The sequence below is a fragment of the Ammospiza caudacuta genome, chromosome 36 (assembly GCF_027887145.1).
Source record: "Ammospiza caudacuta isolate bAmmCau1 chromosome 36, bAmmCau1.pri, whole genome shotgun sequence".
Classification (NCBI taxonomy): domain Eukaryota; kingdom Metazoa; phylum Chordata; class Aves; order Passeriformes; family Passerellidae; genus Ammospiza; species Ammospiza caudacuta.
In genome coordinates, this window is record NC_080628.1 from 555,824 (window position 1) to 577,697 (window position 21,874).

The window sequence follows — 21,874 nt, forward strand, 5'->3', positions numbered from 1 at the left end:
TGGGGATACTCCTGAACTTACTCGAAGGTACTCCTCACTTACTCTGGGGATATTCCTCTCGTACTCTGGGTTTATTCCTTATTCTAGGTGGATTCCTGGCTTACTCAGGGTTTATTCCTGATTTACTCAGGGTTTGCCTCGCCCACAGTGGAGATACCCCAAGATACTCCTCGAGGTACTCTGGAGATACTCCAGGGTTACTCTACACTCTGGGAATATTCCTGTCTTACTGCAGGCCTGCACACCCAGGGCTACTCTGTGGCTACTCCTTGGACATATCAGAAGTGACTCCAGGTCTGCTCTGGAGTTACTCTGGGGATACTCCTGGCATTAAACACACCAGGGATACTCTGGGTTTACTCAGCTCATCCCTCTGGGCTTTACTCATTAATTACACCAGGGATACTCCACACTCACACCGGGGTGCTCCAGCGCATGCAAACACCGGCGCTACTCCAGCCTTACTCCCAGCATGCACCGCGGGGATACCCTGGGGTTACTCCGCCCAAACAGCCCCGGGCGAGGAGGGAGGAGGGAGGGAAGGGAAGGGACCAAGGCGTAAACTACTCCAGAGATACACACAGGACGGCACTAGGGACATACTCCAGCTTTACACCACAGCTACTCAGCAGAGCCGCCTCAGCGCCAAGCCACGACCCCTCCATGCGCCTCCCGCCTTACGCTGACTTTTCCTGGACTTCAGTCCAAATTTACTTAGACTCCATTCTGCCTTTACATGGACCTAGACTTCAGTCTGAATTTACACAGACTTTACTCTGCCTTTATGTTAACTTTAGCCCAAGTTTACTTGGACTTTACTCCCCTTTACACTGACTTTACTTTGACTTCAGTCTGACTGAGACTTTAGTCCCAATTTACTTGGACTTTAGTTCCAATTTACTCAGACTTTAGTCTGAATTTACTCAGACTTTACATGGCCTTTACTTGGATTTTAGTCCAACTTTACCCAGACTTTACTCTGCATTTACACTGGCTTTACTTGGACTTTAGTCTGAATTTAGTCAGACTTTACGACACCCTTACGTTAACTTCAGTCTGAACTTACTCTGACTTTATTCTGAATTTACTCTGAATTTGCCTTTACGCTGACTTTAGTCCGAATTTACTCAGGCTTTGGTCCGACCTTACTGCAACTTCATTACTACTTTACTGCAACTTCACCATGACTTTACTACTACTTTACTATGCGTTTCCTACTACTCTACTCATACTTTACTACGACTTTACTCCGACTTTACTCCACCTCTACTCCACCTCCGCGCGCGTGCCCGGCGTCGCGGCGCAGCCCCCCCGCCCAGAAAGCACACGCAGAGCAAGGAGACACCGGGAGGCGGCGTTGGGTGGGAGCAAACCCCTCTTTAATGGCGTCACAGGCGCGTACAGAGCTCGGGGCGGGCGCTACACGGGCCGAGCCCCGCGCCGGGCGCGCCGGCCCTGCTGCCGCCCCTTACCCTTGTGCAGCACGGCGTTGGCCGGCTTGTTGCCCGCCAGCGACTCCTTGGACAAGTGCTGGTGGCTCTCGGCCAGGCACTCGACCTCGGCGAAGCGCGTGTTGAGCGCCATGGCGGGGTGGCTGGGGTCCTGCGTCATGTTCAGGTAGGCGGCGCGGCGCAGCTGCTCCTCGATCACCAGCGCCTGCTCCAGGAGCTGCCGGGGGGGAAAGGAGGGCTCAGGGGGTGTGGGTGGGTCCAAGCCCAACCCCATCAACAGCTGGAGGGGCCAGGTGTTGGTGGGTTCAACCCTGACCCCATCAACAGCTGGAGAGGCCAGGTGTTGGTGGGTCTAATCCTGACCTCATCAACAGCTGGAGGGGCCAGGTGTTGGTGGGTTCAACCCTGACCTCATCAACAGCTGGAGGGGCCAGGTGTTGGTGGGTTCAACCCTGACCCCATCAACAGCTGGAGGGGCCAGGTGTTGGTGGGTCTAATCCTGACCTCATCAACAGCTGGAGGAGCCAGGTGTTGGTGGGTTCAACCCTGACCTCATCAACAGCTGGAGGGGCCAGGTGTTGGTGGGTCTAATCCTGACCTCATCAACAGCTGGAGGGGCCAGGTGTTGGTGGGTCTAATCCTGACCTCATCAACAGCTGGAGGGGCCAGGTGTTGGTGGGTCTAATCCTGACCTCATCAACAGCTGGAGGGGCCAGGTGTTGGTGGGTCTAATCCTGACCTCATCAACAGCTGGAGGGGCCAGGTGGTGGTGGGTCCAAGCCCAACCCCATCAACAGCTGGAGGGGCCAGGTGTTGGTGGGTTCAACCCTGACCTCATCAACAGCTGGAGGGGCCAGGTGTTGGTGGGTCCAACCCAGATGTCACCTAAAGCCCAGAGGGTCCACGTGTTTATGGGTCCAACCCTGACCTCATCAACATCTGGAGGGTCCAGGTGTTGGTGAGTTCAGGTCTGAGGAAACCCAACAGATGGAGGGTCCAGGTGTGGAGAGGTTTAGCCTTGACCCCATCAACATCTGGAGGGTTCAGGTGTTGGTGGGACCAGCCCTGACCTCGCCAGCATCTGGAGGGTCCACGTGTTGGTTGGGTCAAGGTTTGAGGAAACCCAGCATCTGGAGGGTTCAGGTGTTGGTGGGTCCAGCCCTGACCTCATCAACATCTGGACAACACAAATGTCCAGGTGCCCAGCCTTGACCTCACCCAACACCTGCAGGACCCACCCAGGTGTCCAATCCTGACCTCACCCAACACCTGCAGACCCCACCCAGGTGTCCGAGCACCCCTGGCCCCCTTCCCGCTCATCCCAGCCCCTCGTGCAAGGCCACCCCCGTGCCACCTCGCTGCCACCCCCGTGCCACCCTCCCAGTGCCACCCTCCCTGTCCCAGCCGGTGTCCCCGGTGTCCCCGGTGTGCTGACCTTGAAGCGGCGCGCCAGGAACTTGTTCTTCATCTCCAGGAAGTTCCCCTTGGAGGCCTCGCCCTTGAAGGGTTCGTTGATGACCCCGAAGGCGCCGTCGTTCTGGATGTCGGTCCAGCGCGCGTAGCCGTGGCTGCGCGCTAAGGATGCCACCTGTGTCACCTGTGCCACCTGTGTCACCTGTCACCCTGTCCCCAACATCCCCCATACACAGCGCGCGGAGCCGTGGCTGCGCGCTAAGGATGCCACCTGTGTCACCTGTCACCCTGGCACCGTGTCACCCTGTCCCCAACATCCCCCATACACAGCACGCAGAGCCGTGGCTGCGCGCTAAGGATGCCACCTGTCACCTGTGCCACCTGTGTCACCTGTCACCCTGGCACCGTGGCACTGTGCCACCCTGTCCCCAACATCCCCCATACACAGCACACAGAGCCGTGGCTGCGCGCTAAGGATGCCACCTGTGTCACCTGTGTCACCTGTCACCCTGGCACCTTGGCACCATGGCACTGTGCCACCCTGTCACTGCACCATCACATCTCCCTGCCCCCAGTGTCCCCCACATCCAGCATATCAAGCATGGATGCCGCCCTCTCCTGGCTGTCACCCTCACTTTGTCACCCTCTCCTGGCTGTCACCCTCACCACAGTGTAATTGTCCCCATCTTGAGGACACCCCAAATCCCCCGGTGACACCCAAGGATACAGGACGATGCCAGCCAGCAGCCAGGCACCAGTGTCACCTTTACCATTCTGTCACTGTCACTGTGCTGTCACCCTCACCGTGCTGTCACTGTCCCCACCCCGGTGACAGCCCAATCCCCACGGTGACACCCCAGTCCCCACGGTGACACCCCCGGTGACACCCAAGGATACAGGACGATGCCAGCCAGCAGCCAGTAGTCGTGGCACTGGTGCCAGATCTCCCTGTGCTGTCACCCTCACCGTGCTGTCACTGTCCCCACCCCGGTGACACCCCAGTCCCCACGGTGACACCCCCGGTGACACCCAAGGATACAGGACGATGCCAGCCAGCAGCCAGTAGTCGTGGCGCCGGTGCCAGATCTCGTTGAGCTTGCCCGAGGAGATGGCGGCGCGCTCCTCGTTCTGCCACAGCGTGTGCAGCTCTGCGGGGGCGCAGCGGGTCAGGGCTGTCCCCAGGGTGTCCCCAATGTCCCCAGGGTGTCCCCAGGGTGTCCCCCGCTCACCCGTGAAGCCGCCGTCGGCGATGTTGAACATGAACCGCGGCTTCTCGGCCTTGTCCTCGCGGCGCCCGTTGGGCCGCGCCTCCGCCCGCGGCTCCCGCTCCGCCTTGGGCTCCTCTGCGGGGAGGGGACACATTTGGGGGGTCAGGGGCGAGTTTGGGGGGGTCAGGGACACGCTCGGGAGGTCAGGGATGACAGGGAGACAACTGAGGCAGTCAGGGATGCGTTTGGGGTGTCAGGGATGGGTTTGGAGGGTGAGGGACACATTTGGGGGGTCAGGGGGATGTTTGGGGGGGTCAGGGACACGTTTGGGAGGTCAGGGGGGCATTTTGGGGGTCATAGAGATGTGTTTGGGGAGTGAGGGATGGGTTTGGGGTGTCAGGGATGTGTTTGGGAGGTCAGGGGGGCATTTGGGAGGTCAGGGACAAATTTGAGGGGGTCAGGGATGGGTTTGGGGGGGACAGGGACACTTTTGGGGGGTCAAGGATGGGTTTGGGGCGTGAGGGATGTGTTAGGGGATCAAGAGGGCATTTGGGATGTCAGGGGGGCATTTTGGGGGTCATAAAGATGTGTTCGGGGGGTCAGGGAGTTGTTTAGGGGGTCAGGGAGGTGTTTGAGGGAGCCTGGGATATGTTTGGTGGGTCAGGGACAAATCTGGGGGAGTTAGGGACATGTTAGGTAGTCAGGGATGGGTTTGGGGGCATCAGGAAGACCTTTGGGGGGGTCAGGGACACGTTTGGGGGGGCTGGAGACACATCTGACCCACCCCGGACCCCCCAAAACCTGCCCAGCCCCACCAATAAACAAAACAAGGGGTGGGTTAAGCCCCGCCCTCTACAGGTTAGGCCACACCTCTTTTGCTAAGCCCCACCCACTCCCGTTCGACCACGCCCCTTCAAATAAGCACCACCCACTCTGAGCTAGGCCACACCCACTTCTGCTAAGCCCCACTTAGTCTGGGGTTTAGGACATGCCCCTTTGCTAAGCACCACCCACTCCTGCTAGACCACGCCCCTTCAAACAAGCCCCACCCACTCTGGGTTAGGCCACACCCCCTTCTGCCAAGCCCTACCCAGTCTGGGTTAGTGCACGTCCCCTTTTGTTAAGCCACGCCTGTTTCACACTAGGCCACGCCCCTTTCCCTTCAAGCCCCGCCCCCTCCAGCCTAAGCCCCGCCCCCGTTACCTCTTTTGGGGTCGGGGTCCCCCGGGCGCTCCTTGGGCTCCTCCTCCGGGGCCTTCTCGTCGCCCTTGTCCAGCCCCGGAGCCTTCTCGGCATCGGCACCTGAGCCACGACGGGTTTGGGGGTGGAATTTGGGGTTTTGGGGCTTCTCCTGGGCTTTGGGGTTTTCCAGGGGTTTGGGGTTTTTGGGATTTCTGGTTTTTGTAATTTGGGGTTTTGGGGTTTCCCAGGGATTTAAGGTTTTTGGGGTTTTCCAGGAGTTTGGGGTTTTTGGCATTTGGGGTTCTGGGATTTGGGGTTTTCCAAAGATTTAGGGTTTTGGGGATTTGGGGTTTTCTTGAGATTTTGGGGTTTTCCTGGGATTTGGGGATTTTGGGGTTTTGGGGGTTTGGGGTTTTCCAGGGATTTGGGGCTTTTGGGATTTGAGGGTTCTGGGATTTGGGGGTTTTCCAAGGATTTAGGGTTTTTGAGATTTGGGGTTTCTGGGATTTGGGTTTCTGGGATTTGTAATTTTTGGGATTTGAGGTTGTGGGGTTTGGGGCTTTTCGGGATTTGAGGTCTAGAGTTTTTGAGATTTGGAGATTTTGGGGGTTTTGGGATTTGGGCTTTTCCAGGGATTTGGGGTTTCTGGGATTTGGGGTTCCCAGGATTTGGGGGTTTTGGGGTTCCCAGAATTTGGAGTTTCTGGGATTTGGGGTTTTTGGGGTATCCAGGAAGTGGGATTTTCAGGATTTAGGGTTTTTGGGGTATCCAGGATTTGGGGTTTTCAGGGTTTAGGGTTTTTGGGGTTTCCGGGGGTCTCACCTGGCCGCTCCTCGCGGGCCGGGGGCCCTTCGGCCTCGGGGTCCCTGTGGCCGGGTCCCTCCTCCTCCTCCCCCTTGCGGGGCCCTTCGGCCTCGCTGCCATCGCCCGGTGACGGTGGCACCTCGGGGACGGGGGGCTGTGGGACGGGGGGGCTGTCACCCTCGGGGTCCCCATCCATGGGGACATCACCCTGAGAGTGACAGCGACAGGGGACAGGGATGGGGACAGGGACAGGAGGGTGGGGACAGCGTTGGGGACAGTTGGGGACAAGGACGGGGACAGCCAGGACACAGCAGGGGACAGGGATGGGAAGGAGTTGAGGACAAGGAGAACGTGACAGGGAGGACATGTTGGGGACAGGGACAGGGTTGGGGACAGCTGTGTCACTCACATCTGTCTCCATCTTCTCGGGGCCTTTGGGCTCCTTCTCGTCCCTGGTGTCACCCTCGTCCCTGTCCGGGGGTGGCCCTGGCCCGTCCCCGCGCTCGCTGGGCGCCGGCGTGGCTGGGGACAGGGGACGTCAGCACATCGGTCCCCATCCTGTCCCCATGTCCCCATCCTGTCCCCATCCCTGTCACCCATCCTTGTCCCTCTGTCCCCATCCCCGTCCCCATGTCCCCCCTCATTGTGTCCCCATGTCCCTGTCCCCTGTCCCCATCATGTCCCCAGCCATGTCCCCGTCCCGTGTCCCTCCCATTGTGTCCCCACCCCTGTCCCCTTTTCCCCCCACCCCTGTCCCTGTGTCCCCCCATGTCCCCATTGTGTCCTCATCCCTGTCCCCATGTCCCCAGCCATGTCTCCATCCCTGTCCTCCTGTCCCCATGTCCCCATACATGTCCTCAGCATGTCCCCAGGCGTGTCCCCATCCCTGTCCCCATGTCCCCTCCGTTGTGTCCCCATGCCCCTGTCCCCATCCCTGTCCCTCTGTCCCCAACCCTATCCCCATGTCCCCATCCCTGTCCCCATCCCTGTCTCCCTGTCCCTCTGTCCCCAGCCGTGTCCCCATCCCTGTCCCCATGTCCCCACCCATGTCCCCAACCATGTTTCCATCTCCCCATCCCAGTCCCAATCCCCCCATCCCTGTCCCCGTCCCTGTCCCCGTGTCCCCCCCATTGTGTCCCCAGCCCTGTCCCCACGTCCCCATTGTGTCCCCCCGTGTCCCCCCGTGTCCGTTACCGGGCGTGGGGGGCGCGGGGCTGGGGGGGCCGCTCTGCTCGGGGCTGGGGGGGCCGGTCTTGGCGGGGGAGGAGGCGCGGGACGAGCGCTTGGAGTCGGCGCTGGGCTCGGGGGCCAGCTCGGGCAGGGACCAGCGCCCGTTGATGTGCTCGAACTCCTGCACCTGCACAGGGGACATGGAGGGGTCAGGGAACCCCAAAAACCCCGAGAACCCCAAAAATCCACCCCCAAAGCATCCCCAGGGCCCAGCTCGGGCAGGGACCAGCGCCCGTTGATGTGCTCGAACTCCTACACCTGCACAGGGGACATGGAGGGGTCAGGGAACCCCAAAAACCCCGAAAACCCACCCCTAAAACCTCAAAAACCCCAAAAACCCACCCCTAAAACCTCAAAAACCCCAAAAATCCACCCCTAAAACATCCCCAGGGCCCAGCTCGGGCAGGGACCAGCGCCCGTTGATGTGCTCCAACTCCTGCACCTGCACAGGGGACATGGAGGGGTCAGGGAACCCCAAAAACCCACCCCTAAAACCTCAAAAACCCCAAAAATCCACCCCTAAAACCTCAAAAACCCCAAAAATCCACCCCTAAAACCTCAAAAACCCTAAAAGCTGACCCTAAACTCCTTAAAAACCAACCCCAAAAAGGGACCCTAAAAGCCCCCAGAGGAGCAGCTTGGGGGCACTCCAAAAACTGACCCAGGCTGTCCCCAGGGCTGTCCCCAGGTGTCCCTGGGTGCCCCAGGTGTGTCCCCATCCTGTCCCCAGATGTCCCTCTACCTTTTTCTTGACGAGGGACATGACTCCGATGCGGGTCAGCACCTGCTGCCAGCCCCTCCCCGTGTCCCTGGCTGTCCCCAGGTGTGTCCCCAGGTGTCCCCGTACCTTTTTCTTGACGAGGGACATGACTGATGCGGGTCAGCACCTGCTGCCAGCCCCTCCCCGTGTCCCTGGCTGTCCCCAGGTGTCCCCAGGTGTCCCTCTACCTTTTTCTTGACGAGGGACATGACTCCGATGCGAGTCAGCACCTGCTGCCAGCCCCTCCCCGTGTCCCTGGCTGTCCCCAGGTGTGTCCCCATGCTGTCCCCATGCTGTCCCCAGGTGTCCCCGTACCTTTTTCTTGACGAGGGACATGACTCCGATGCGGGTCAGCACCTGCTGCCGGCTCAGCCCCTCCCTGGGGACGCCGTCCGCGAACGTCTCGGAGCCGTCGGCGCCCGGCTCGCACAGGTGGCGCATGAACAGGGACACGTAGGCCCTGGGGACAAGGGACAGTGACAATGGGGACAGGGACAGCATTAACAGAGACACCTAGGCCCTGGGGACAGTGACAATGGGGACAATGAACAGGGACACGTAGGCCCTGGGGACAAGGGACAGTGACAATGGGGACAATGAACAGGCACAGTGACAATGGGGACAATGAACAGGGACACGTAGGCCCTGGGGACAGTGACAATGGGGACAATGAACAGGGACAGCATGGACAGAGACAGGATGGACAGGGACAGGATGGACAGGGACAGCATGGACAGGGACACGTAGGGCCTGGGGACAGCAAGAACAGAGACAATGAACAGGGACAGCATGGACAGGGACAATGAACAGGGACATGCAGGCCCTGGGGACAGCACTCAGGGCCACCACCAGGCCACCACCCCCTGTGCCACCACCCCTGCCTGTGCCACTGCCACTGCTTGTGCCACCCACTTGTGCCACCACCTGTGCCAATGTCCCCTCCACCCGCACGCCCTGCCCCAAGGTCACTGTCCCCACAGATTCTGTCCCCAGGGTCCTTGTCCCCATAGGTCACATCCCAGGGTCTTTGTCTCTTGTCCCCACAGATCTTGTCCCCAAGGTCCCTGTCCCCAAAAGGCCCTAATGCTCTTGGTCCCTTGTCCCCATAGATCCTGTCCACAGTGTCCCACGTGTCCCTGATGTCCCCAGTGTCCCCAATATCCCCCATGTCCCCAGTGTCCCTAATGTCCCCAGTGTCCCCAATATCCCCAATGTCCCCCATGTCCCCAGTGTCCCCACTGTCCCCGCGCCATCAGCCCGTCCCCTCATCACGGCGCCCGTGGGGCTGTGCCGGGGTCACACTGGGGACCAGGGACCTGCCACCGCTCTGGCGTCCCCTGGGCCACACCCCGGCCCCCCGAGGGGACACGGGGACATCGGGGGTGGCTTTGTGTCGGCCTGAGGGGGACACGGCCTCGTCCGGGCCCCAGGAACACCGACAGTGACAGCGCTCGGCTGAGTAAGGGCTCATCATGTGGCACGGGGACACTGGGGACATTGGGGACACTGGGGAACAGTGGGGACATCGAGAACATCAGGGACACTGGGGACATCAAGGACATCAGGGGACATTGGGAATATTGGGGACACTGAGGACATTGGGGACACTGGGGACATTGGAGACGTTGAGGGCATTGGGGGACATTGGGGGATTGGGGGACAATGGGGACATCAGGGGACACGGGAACAATGGAGGGCATCAGGGGACATTGGGGGACATTGGGGACAAGGGACATTGGGGACATAGGGCAATGGAGGGCAAAGGGACATTGGGGGACATTGGGGTTAATGGGGACATTGGGACATTAGGGGCATTGGGGACATCGGGGACATTGCAGACATTGGGGGCACTGGGGGACATTGGGGACATCACCTCTCCCCAGTGCCACTGATGCCACCACCCATCCTTGACACCACCATGTCCTCATAGACCCCATGGCCTCCCCAGTGCCACCACCCCTCCCCGGTGTCCCCAGGTGTCCCCAGGTGTCCCCGTTGTCACCTACTTGAACTCCTTCTCGGTTTTGCCCCGCAGGTCCCTCACGAGCCACTGGGACGTGAAGGCGTCCTGGGGCGGCATCCCCCAGCGCATGACGGCGTTGAGGAAAGCCTTGCGCTGCCTCGTGTTGAACCCCAGCACCTGGGGGGACGCAGGGGACATTGGGGACATCCGGGACATTGGGGACATCGGGAGCTTTGGGGACACTGGGGACAGTGGGGACACCGGGGACATGGGTGACAGGGGACACTGCCATCATCCCCCAGCGCATGACGGCGTTGAGGAAAGCCTTGCGCTGCCTCGTGTTGAACCCCAGCACCTGGGGGACATTGGGGACACAGGGGACATTGGGGACACTGGGGACATCAGGGGCATTGGGGACATTGAGGGGACACTGGGGACATTGGGGGCATCAGGGGCATTGGGGGTCATGGGGACATCGGGAACATTGGGGGCATTGGGGACATTGAGGGGACATCGGGAACATTGGGGACATCGAGGGGACACTAGGGACCTTGGGGACACTGGGGACATTGGCTCCAGGTGACCCCTGACCCTCTGATTTGGGGACCCAGGTGCTGAGGGGTCACTCAGGTGTCCGAGCCCCACGTGGAGGTGACCCAGGTGTCCCAGGGGTGTCCGCAGGGGTGTCCCCTGGATGTCCCCACTGTCCCCAGGGGTGTCCCCACTGTCCCCTCACCTCGATGTTGCCGCCCACGCGGGCCAGCAGTGGGGGGAGGGGTTTGTCCTTCTCGTTCCGCAGCTGCCGCTTGGACTGACGCCGGCCTGGGGGAGGGGAGGGGTCAGCACCCCCCAGTGGCACCCTGACCCCCCTTGGGGACACCCAAATCCTTCCTTGGTGACACCCTGACCCCCCCCATGGCACCCTGACCCCCCTTGGGGACACCCTGAGCCCCCCAATGGCACCCTGACCCCCCCTTGGGGACACCCTGAGCCCCCCAATGGCACCCTGACCCCCCCTTAGGGACACCCTGACCCCCCCCATGGCACCCTGACCCCCCCTTAGGGACACCCTGAGCCCCCCAATGGCACCCTGACCCCCCCTTGGGGACACCCTGACCCCTTTGGTGACACCCAATCCCCATTGGGGACACCCAGACTGCCCTGGGGACACCCTGATCCACCTTGGTGACACTCTGAGCCATTTTGGGCCACCCAACCTCCCCTCTGGTGACACCCAGACCCCCCTGGGGACACCCTGATCCACCTTGGTGACACCCTGACCCCTTTGGGGACACTGAGACACCCTTGGGGACACTGTGACCCCCCCGGGGTCCCTCACCCTCGGGTCGCTCGTCGAAGTCCTCGTCCTCCTCCTCGGAGCCCACCGAGTACTCGGACTGGTTATCTGGGGACACGGGGGGGACACTCAGTGACACCCCAGCACGTGTCAGGGCCACCCAGTGCCACCCCAGTGTGTCCCAGTCCATCCCAATGCCATCCCAGTCCATCCCAGTGCCATCCCAGTGCCATCCCAGTCCATCCCAGTCCATCCCAGTGCCATCCCAGTCCGTCCCAGTCCATCCCAATCCCATCCCAGTCCATCCCAGTGCCATCCCAGTGCCATCCCAGTCCGTCCCAGTCCATCCCAATCCCATCCCAGTATACCCCAGTCCCTCCCAGTGCCATCCCAGTCCCTCCCAGTCCATCCCAGTATATCCCAGTGCCATCCCAGTCTGTCCCAATCCCATCCCAGTATATCCCAGTCCGTCCCAGTGCCCACCTTGGTCCTCCTGGGCGGCGTCGTTGTAGTTGCCCTGCTTGCGCACGCGCTTGCCCTTGCCCAGGTTCCATCCCAGTCCCTCCCAGTCTATCCCAGTGCATCCCAGCACCATCCCAGTGTATTCCAGTCCATCCCAGTATATCCCAGTCCATCCCAGTGTGTCCCAGTCCCATCCCAGTCCCTCCCAGTGCCTCCCAGTATACCCCAGTCCATCCCAGTGCCCACCTTGGTCCTCCTGGGCGGCGTCGTTGTAGTTGCCCTGCTCGCGCACGCGCTTGCCCTTGCCCAGGTTCCATCCCAGTCCCTCCCAGTCCCTCCCAGTGCCATCCCAGTACATCCCAGTCCCTCCCAGTATACCCCAGTCCGTCCCAGTGCCCACCTTGGTCCTCCTGGGCGGCGTCGTTGTAGTTGACCTGCTTGCGCACGCGCTTGCCCTTGCCCAGGTTCCGGGCCAGGTCCTCCTGCTGCTGCTCGTAGTGGTGCCTCAGCAGCTTCTCCCAATAGTCGGGGTCCACGTTCTCCTCCTGCTTGATGATCTCCCGCTCGATCTCCTCGATCTGCCGGACACGCGGGGTCACTCGGGGTCACCCAGGGTCACACGGGGTCACCCGGGGTCAGTGCCACGTTGGTCAGCGCTGGGGACGGTGTGCCCAGCACTGGTGTCCCTGTCCTTGGTGTCTCCAGCATCATAATCATCATCATCTCCGTCATCTTCATCATCATCATCTCCATCATCATCTCAATCATCTCCACCATCTCCATCACCATCATCATCATCTCTATCATCTCCATCGTCCCCAACTCCATTACCCCATTGTCCCCATCCCACTATCCCCAATCCTACTGTCCCCATCTCATTGTCCTTGTCCCATTGTCTCCATCCCATTGTCCCCTCAAGTCCCCAGTGTCCCCAGCACACCTTGTCCTTCTCCCTGACGATGTACGGGGCCACCTTGAAGGAGCTCAGGTGCTCATCCATCCCCTCCATGCCCATGTCCCTCCATGTCCCCTCGTGTCCCCAGTGTCCCCAGCACACCTTGTCCTCCTCCCTGACGACGTACTGGGCCACCTTGAAGGAGCTCAGGTACTCGTTCATGTTCTGCACGTCGGCGTCGTCGGTGGCGTCCTGGTTGCGGTCCAGCAGCCGCGCGATGGCCTCGTTGTCGTAGTGGATGACGCTGCTGTCCTCCTCCTTGTTGTCCCCTGTGTGTGGCCACGCCGTGTCACACGTGCTGGGACACGGCTGGACACGGCCACGTGTGCTGGGACACGGCTGGATGCGCTCCAAGGTGATGTGACACGGTTTTGTCACATCCCAACATGGCCCAACATGGCTGTGTCACATCCCAGCATGGCCTGACACGGCTTTGTCACATCCCAAGGTGATGGGACAGTTTTGTCACATCCCAACATGGCCCAACATGGCCCAGTCCAGCCCAGCATGGCCCAGTCCAACCCAACACGGCCCAGTCCAACCCAACATGGTCCAACATAACCCAGTCCAACCCAACAGAGCCCAGTCCAGCCCAACATGGCTCAGTCTGGTCCAGCATGGCCCAGTCCAACCCAACGTGGCCCAACATGACCCAGTCCAACCCAACAAGTCTTAGCACAGCCCAGTCCAACCCAACGTGGCCCAACACGACTCAGTCCAACCCAACAAGTCTTAGCACAGCCCAGTCCAATCCAACATGGTCCAACACGGCCCAGTCCAACTCAACATGGCCCAACATGACCCAGTCCAACGCAACATGACCCAGTCCAGCCCAACATGGCCCAGTCCAGCCCAGCAGGGCCCAGTCCAACCCAACACAACCCAATATGACCCAGTCCAGCCCAGCATGACCCATCCCATGCCATCCCATGGATCCCATCCCACCCCATGGATCCCATCCCGTCCCAGGTGTTCTTCACCCATCCCAGAGGTTTTTCTCCACCCCACCCCATGGATCCCACCCCATCCCATCCCATGGGTCCCATTCCATGGATCCCACCCCATGGATCCCACCCCATCCCAGATGTTCCTCACCCATCCCAGAGGTTTTTCTCCATCCCACCCCACAGATCCCATCCCACGGATCCCATCCCACCCCAGGGATCCCATCCCACCCCACGCCATGCCCACCCTCGTTCTCGTCCTTGAAGAGCTCCTCGGTGCCGAACTTGAGGATGTCGTCGAGCTCCTGCTTGGACATGGAGCCGGCCTTGGAGCCCAGCCCCGGGCGCACCACCAGGTGCGTCAGCATCATCTTGCGCTTGGCCACCTGCGTGATCCGCTCCTCCACCGAGGCCCGCGTCACGAAGCGGTAAATCATCACCTTGTTGGCCTGGCCGATGCGGTGGGCGCGGCTGAACGCCTGAAAGGGAGGGGACATGGTGGGGACAGCGTGGGGACATGAGGGGACACCCTGGCCGATGCGGTGGGCGCGGCTGAACGCCTGTGGGAACAGGTCAGGGACAGCCTGGGGACAGCGTGGGGACACACCAGGACACCCCAGGGACATGAGGGGACACCATGGCCGATGCAGTGAGCAGGGCTGAAGGCCTGAGAGAGAGGGGACAGGTCAGGGACAGCGTGGGGACAGCGTGGGGACACACCAGGGACACGAGGGGACAGGTCAGATGGGATGGGGACACACCAAGGACACGAGGGGACAGGTCAGATGGGATGGGGACACACCAAGGACACGAGGGGACATCCTGACCAATGCGGTGAGCCCGGCTCTAGGCCGGCAGGGACAGGGACATCATGGGGACAGGTCAAGGACATCATGGGGACACCTCAGGGACTCGGAAATTAGGGGACACAGGGACCTAGGGAGGGTGACCCTGCCCAGGTGACATGGCTGAGCAGGTGCCAGTGCCCAGGTGTGTGACACCGGCCAGGTGCCAATGCCCAGGTGCCCGGTTCTGGGGATGGCATTACACAGGTGCCAATGCCCAGGTGCCCGGTTCTGGGGATGGCATTACACAGGTGCCAGTGCCCAGGTGCCCGGTTCCGGGGGATGGCACTGGCCAGGTGCCAATGCCCAGGTGCCCGGTTCTGGGGATGGCATTATACAGGTGCCAATGCCCAGGTGCCTGGTTCCGGGGGATGGCACTGGCCAGGTGCCAGTGCCCAGGTGCCCACCTGGATGTCGTTGTGGGGGTTCCAGTCCGAGTCGAAGATCACCACCGTGTCGGCCGTCGCCAGGTTGATGCCGAGGCCCCCGGCCCGCGTCGACAGCAGGAAACAGAACTGCTGCGCCCCCGGCGCTGCCCCCCCGGCATCAGTGACGGACCCAAAACACCCCAAATTCACCCCAAAACCACCCCAAATTCACCCCAAAACCACCCTCACTGCTGCGCCCCCAGCGCTGCCCCCCCGGCGTCAGGGACGGACCCAAAACACCCCAAATTCACCCCAAAACCATCCCAAATTCACCCCAAAACCATCCCAAATTCACCCCCTCAGCGCTGCCCCCCCGGCGTTAGTGACGGACCCAAACCGCCCCGAATTCACCCCAAAAACACCTGAATTCCCCAGGATATCTGAACTCCCCCTGTCACTGTCCCCATCCTGTCCCATTTCCTGTCCCCGTCACTGTCATTGTCCTTGTCCCCTCTCCCTATCCCCTGTCCCTGTCCCCTGTCCCCTTGTCCCTGTCATTGTCCCCTGTCCCTGTCTCCTGTCCCCGCTCCCTATTCCTGTCCCCTATCCCTGTCATTGTCCCCTGTTGCCATCCCTGTCTCCTGTCCCCATCCCGTGTCCCCTGTCCCTGTCTCCTGTTCCCTGTCATTGTCCCCTGTCCCCATCCCTGTCCCCGTCGCTACCGTTGAAGCGGTCGATGGCCTCCTGCCGCAGGGCCCCGCTCCATCCCCTGTCCCCCATCCCTGTCCCCATTGCTGTCCCCTGTCCCCTGTCATTGTCCCCTGTCCCCCATCCCTGTCCATGTCACCTGTCCCCATTGCTGTCCCCTGTCATTGTCCCCGTCCCCGTCCCTGTCCCCGTCGCTACCGTTGAAGCGGTCGATGGCCTCCTGCCGCAGGGCCCCGCTCCATCCCCTGTCCCCCATCCCTGTCCATATCCCTGTCATTGTCCCCGTCCCTGTCCCCGTCGCTACCGTTGAAGCGGTCGATGGCCTCCTGCCGCAGGGCCCCGGTGATGCCGCCGTCGATGCGCTCGTACTTGTAGCCCTCGTAGTCCAGGAAATCCTCCAGCAGGTCCAGCATCTTGGTCATCTGTGAGCACTGGTCAGACTGGGAGCCACTGGGAGGGACTGGGGAGCCTGTACTGGGCACACTGGGAGGGACTGGGAGGGACTGGGAGGGACTGGGGAGCCTGTACTGGGCACACTGGGAGGGACTGGGAGGGACTGGGAGCCACTGGGAGGGACTGGGGAGCCTGTACTGGGCACACTGGGAGGGACTGGAAGGGACTGGGGAGCCTGTACTGGGCACACTGGGAGGGACTGGGAGGGACTGGGAGCCACTGGGAGGGACTGGGGAGCCTGTACTGGGCACACTGGGAGGGACTGGGAGGGACTGGGGAGCCTGTACTGGGCACACTGGGAGTGCTGGGACTGCCATGGTCAGAGTGGGAGGGACTGGGAGAGACTGGGAGGGACTGGAGACCCTGTACTGGGCACACTGGGAGAGCCCATACTGGGCAGACTGGGGGGGATTTGGGGTATTTTGGGGTCACACCTGGGAGAAGATGAGCACGCGGTTGTTCTGTGGGGATTCTGGGTGGTTTTGGGGGTATTTTGGGGTGATTTTGGGGTCCTTCCTGTGAGAAGATGAGCACCTGGTGGTTCTGGGGCGATTTTGAGTGGTTTTGGGGATATTTTGGGGTGATTTTGGGGTCCCACCTGTGAGAAGATGAGCACGTGGTGGTTCTGGGGGTGGGTTTGGGGTATTTCAGGGATATTTTGGGGCAGTTTTGGGGAGTTTTGGGGTCCCACCTGTGAGAAGATGAGCACGCGGTGGTTCTGGGGGGATTTTGGGTGGTTTTAGGGATATTTAGGGACATTTTGGGGAGTTTTGGGGTCCCACCTGTGAGAAGATGAGCACGCGGTGGTTCTGCTCCTTCAGCTTGCGCAGCATCTTCTGCAGCAGCAGCAGCTTCCCCGAGGCCTTGATCAGCGCCCCGCCCTCGTAGGCGCCGCTCGGCAGCTTCGGGGACTCCTGGGGACAGGGACACAACCAGGTCACCCATGGGGACACCACCAGGTCACCCACGGGGACATCACCATGGGGACACCACCAGGTCACCCATGGGGACACCGCCAGGTCACCCACAGGGACATCACCCATGGAACATCACCCACAGGGACATCGCCAGGTCACCCATGGGGACATCACCCATGGAACATCACCCACAGGGACACCACCAGGTCACCCACGGGGACATGACCATGGGGACATCACCCACGGGGACAGGTGTCCCCCCACGATCTCCATGTCCCTTCCATGCTCCTCCACCCCATGTCCCTCTGTCCCTGCCATGTCACTCCAACTCCTTCTTGTCCCCACATCCCTCCATGTCCCCAAGTCCCAGCAGCCCACATCCCTCTGTCCCCTCCCTGTCCCCACGCCCCCATATCCCAAAACCCTCCACCTCTCAATCTCCCCCACACTCCCCAGATGTGCCCATGTCCCCCCACACCCTCCAGGTGTCCCCATGTCCCCCCAAGCACGTGGCTGTCCCCATGTCCCTCCACACTCCCTCAATGTCCTTGGTGTCCCCACGTCCCTCCACACCCCTGGCTGTCCCCATGTCCCAGCTGTCCCAGTGTCCCCATGTCCCCCCACACCCCCGACTGTCCCCACGTCCCTGGTGTCCCTGTGTCCCCATGTCCCCTCACGACACTGGCTGTCCCCATGTCCCCACTGTCCTTGGTGTCCCCATGTCCCCTGGTGTCCCTGTGTCCCCATGTCTCCCCACACTCCCAGTGTCCCCATGTCCCCCTACACCCCTGGTGTCCCTGGTGTTCCCAGAGTCCCCCCACACCGCCAGTGTCCCCATGTCCCCACTGTCCCCATGTCCCCCCATGTCCGCGTTGTCCCCAAGTGCCCACCATGGCGGCCACGGGGAACAGGTAGGGGTGGTTGCAGCACTTCTTGAGGTCCATCATGATGTTGAGCAGCGACACCTGGTTGCCGCCGCCGCGCGAGTTGAGCGCCTCGAAGTTCCTCGTCAGGATGTACTTGTAGTACTTCCTGCGGGGACAGCGGTGCCACCGGCCGCTCTGGGGACACCGCGGTGGCACTGGCAGGGCCAGGGACAGCGCCCGGGGCGGGGGACAGCGGGGGCTCACTTCTGCATGGGGCTGAGCTCCACGCGCACGATCAGCTCCGTCTTGGCCGGCATGTTCTTGAAGACGTCGGCCTTGAGGCGCCGCAGCATGTGGGGGCCCAGCAGGTCGTGGAGCTTCTTGATCTGGTCCTCCTTGGAGATGTCGGCAAACTCCTCCAGGAACCCCTCCAGGTTACTGGGGACACAGGGGACACGGGGACAGGGTCAGTGTGGGGACATGGAGGGACACAGGAACCCCTCCAGGTTACTGGGGACATGGGGACAGGGTCAGTGTGGGGACATGGAGGGACATGGAGGGGACATGGAGGGACACAGGAACCCCTCCAGGTTACTGGGGACATGGGGACAGGGTCAGTGTGGGGACATGGGGACATGGAGGGGACATGGAAGGGACACAGGAACCCCTGCCGGTTACTGGGGACACGGGGACAGGGCCAGTGTGGGGACATGGGGGGACACAGGAACCCCTCCAGGTTACTGGGGACAGGGGGGACACGGGGACAGGGTCAGTGTGGGGACAAGGTCACCATGGGGACCATGGTGGGACATGGAGAGATGGTGTGGAAGGGACACAGGAACCTCTCCAGGTTACTGGGGACACGGGGACAGGGTCAGTGTGGAGACATGGGGGGACACAGGAACCCCTCCAGGTTACTGGGGACAGAGGGGACAGAGGGACACAGTCAGTGTGGGGACACGGGGGGACATGGAGGGGACACAGGAGGTGACACAGGTGACAGGTGACACACAGGTGACAGTGACTCACTTGAACCTCTCGGGGGTCAGGAAGTTGAGCAGGTGGAACAGCTCCAGCATGGGGACATGGGGGGACATGGAGGGGACACAGGTGACACGGGAGGTGACACGGGAGGTGACACGGGACTCACTTGAACCTCTCGGGGGTCAGGAAGTTGAGCAGGTGGAACAGCTCCTCCAGGTTGTTCTGCAGCGGGGTCCCCGTCAGCAGCAGCTTGTGCTCGATCTTGTACCCGTTCAGCACCCGGAAAAACTGCGGGGACACGGCTCAGACACCCCAAAATACACCTGGGGCACCCCCAGATACACCTGGGCACCCCCAGATACACCTGGGCACCCCAAAATACACCTGGGGCACCCCCAGATACACCTGGGCACCCCTGATCCCCCTGAAAAACTGCAGGGACACGGCTCAGACACCCCAAAATACACCGGGGCACCCCCAGATACACCTGGGCACCCCAAAATACACCTGGGCACCCCTGATCCCCCTGAAAAACTGCAGGGACACGGCTCAGACACCCCAAAATACACCTGGGGCACCCCAAAATATACCTGGGCACCCCAAAATATACGTGGGGCACCCCTGATCCCCCCCTCAGACACCTCAAAAACACCTGGGGCGCCCCCAGATACAGCAGGGACACCCCTGACACCCACCTGGGCATCCTCAGACCCAAAAATCAGGGATCCCCGGTTTTTGGGGTGCCCCCCACCTTGGACTGATTATTTTTGAGGTGGTGATCCTCGTGCACCACCAGGCAGGTACCCAGCAATGCCCACCCATGACCCCAGGTACCCAGGTGTGCCCTACAGCCATGGGCAGTTTCTGGGGTGCCCCCCAGCCCCATGCCCGGTTTTTGGGGTGCCCCCCACCTTGGACTGGTTGTTCTTGAGCCGGTGGGCCTCGTCCACCACCAGGCAGGCCCAGCGGATGGAGCCCAGCGCCGCCTGGTCGATGGTGATCAGCTCGTAGGACGTGAGCAGAACGTGGAACTTCACCTGGGCCTCGCGCTGCGGGCACGGGACGGGGTCAGCGGGACCCCAAAACACCCCCGGCACCCCAAAACACGGGAAAACCCCACCCAGAACCTCAGAACATGGAAACAGCACACCCAGAACCCCAAAACATCACCCAGAACCCCAAAACATGGAAACAGCACACCCAGAACCCCAAAACATCACCCAGAACCCCAAAACATGGAAACAGCACACCCAGAAACCCCCAAACCCCACCCAGAACCCCAAAACATGGAAACAGCACACCCAGAAACCCCCAAACCCCACCCAGAACCCCAAAATGTGGAAACAGCACACCCAGAACCCCAAAACATCACCCAGAACCCCAAAACATGGAAACAGCACACCCAGAACCCCAAAACATCACCCAGAACCCCAAAACATGGAAACAGCACACCCAGAAACCCCCAAACCCCACCCAGAACCCCAAAACATGGAAACAGCACACCCAGAAACCCCCAAACCCCACCCAGAACCCCAAAATGTGGAAACAGCACACCCAGAACCCCAAAACATCACCCAGAACCCCAAAACATGGAAACAGCACACCCAGAAACCCCCAAACCCCACCCAGAACCCCAAAACATGGAAAAAACCCACCCAGAATCCCCCAAACATCACCCGGCACCCCAAAACACGGAACCCTTCCCCCCGGCACCCCAAAACATGGAAACAGCACACCCAGATCCCCAAAACATGGAAACAGCACACCCAGAAACCTCCAAACCCCACCCAGAACCCCAAAACGTGGAAACAGCACACCCAGAACCCCCAAACCCCACCCAGAACCCCAAGGTGACCCAAGTATCCAGGTGCCATCCCTAGATGTCCCCCATCTGTCCATGTGCCACTCCCAAGTGTCCCCCAGCTGTCCAAGAGCCACCCCCAAGTGTCCATGTGCCACCCCCAGGTGCCACCTCCAGGTGTCCCCCAGCTGTCCATGTGCCACCCCAGGTGCCAGGTGCCACCCGCAGGTGTCCCAGCTGTCCCCACACCCCACCTTCATCTTGAAGCGTCCATGTACCACCCCATTGTCCCCCAGGTGCCACCCCCATCTGTCCAGGTGCCACCCCAGGTGCCACCCCGGTGTCCCCGGGCCCCACCTTCATCTTGAAGTGTCCATGTACCACCCCACTGTCCCCCAGGTGCCACCCCAGGTGCCACCCCGGTGTCCCCGGGCCCCACCTTCATCTTGAAGGCCTTCTTGCCGCCCTTCATGGCGTTGTCGTCGAAGGAGAACTCGTTCTCGCGGATGATGGCCCTGCTGTCCTTGTCCCCCGTGTAGGTGACAACGTAGAACGCCGGGGCCCACATCTGGAACTCGCGCTCCCAGTTGATGATGGTGGAGAGCGGGGCACTGACGAGGAACGGGCCCTTGGTGTGGCCCTGGGGGACACTGTGTCACATGGGGACAGCCCTGGGGACACTGTGTCACACCATGGGGACAGCCCTGGGGACACTGTGTTACACCATGGGGACAGGGGACAGCCCTGGGGACACTGTGTCACACCATGGGGACAGCCTGGGGACACTGTGTCACACCATGGGGACAGCCTGGGGACACTGTGTCACATGGGGACAGCCTGGGGACACTGTCACATGGGGACAGCCCTGGGGACACTGTGTCACACCATGGGGACAGCCCTGGGGACACTGTGTCACACCATGGGGACAGGGGACATGGGGAACGGGCCCTTGGTGTGGCCCTGGGGGACACTGTGTCACATGGGGACAGCCCTGGGGACACTGTGTCACACCACGGGGACAGGGGACAGCCCTGGGGACACTGTGTCACACCATGGGGACAGGGGACATGGGGACAGCCCTGGGGACACCGTGTCACACCATGGGGACAGGCCCTGAGGGACCTCAGAAGGGGCCACAGGTGCCCCCAGGCCCACGCGGGTGACCCCAGTGACCACGTGGGTGCCCTCAGCCCCACACAGGTGCCCTCGGAAGTGCCTCCAGGCCCACCTGGATGACCTTAGTGACCAGGCAGGTGCCCCCAG

General features: G+C 61.3%; 1 protein-coding gene across 1 annotated transcript in view; it reads right to left on the minus strand.

Annotated features, from left to right (window-relative positions):
* Positions 1-21,874, minus strand: part of CHD3 (chromodomain helicase DNA binding protein 3) — a 47,949-nt gene that overhangs the window by 2,310 nt on the left and 23,765 nt on the right. The window contains 23 exon segments of the mRNA XM_058823004.1: positions 1,473-1,668; positions 2,887-3,019; positions 3,904-4,012; positions 4,094-4,207; positions 5,276-5,374; positions 6,077-6,212; positions 6,468-6,580; positions 7,253-7,415; positions 8,364-8,508; positions 10,055-10,188; positions 10,748-10,833; positions 11,351-11,416; positions 12,171-12,348; positions 12,828-12,994; positions 13,917-14,148; positions 14,922-15,046; positions 15,895-16,012; positions 16,826-16,957; positions 17,851-17,992; positions 18,091-18,264; positions 18,977-19,098; positions 19,722-19,859; positions 21,051-21,251. Of these exon segments, the coding sequence (XP_058678987.1) occupies positions 1,473-1,668; positions 2,887-3,019; positions 3,904-4,012; positions 4,094-4,207; positions 5,276-5,374; positions 6,077-6,212; positions 6,468-6,580; positions 7,253-7,415; positions 8,364-8,508; positions 10,055-10,188; positions 10,748-10,833; positions 11,351-11,416; positions 12,171-12,348; positions 12,828-12,994; positions 13,917-14,148; positions 14,922-15,046; positions 15,895-16,012; positions 16,826-16,957; positions 17,851-17,992; positions 18,091-18,264; positions 18,977-19,098; positions 19,722-19,859; positions 21,051-21,251 (3,223 nt within the window).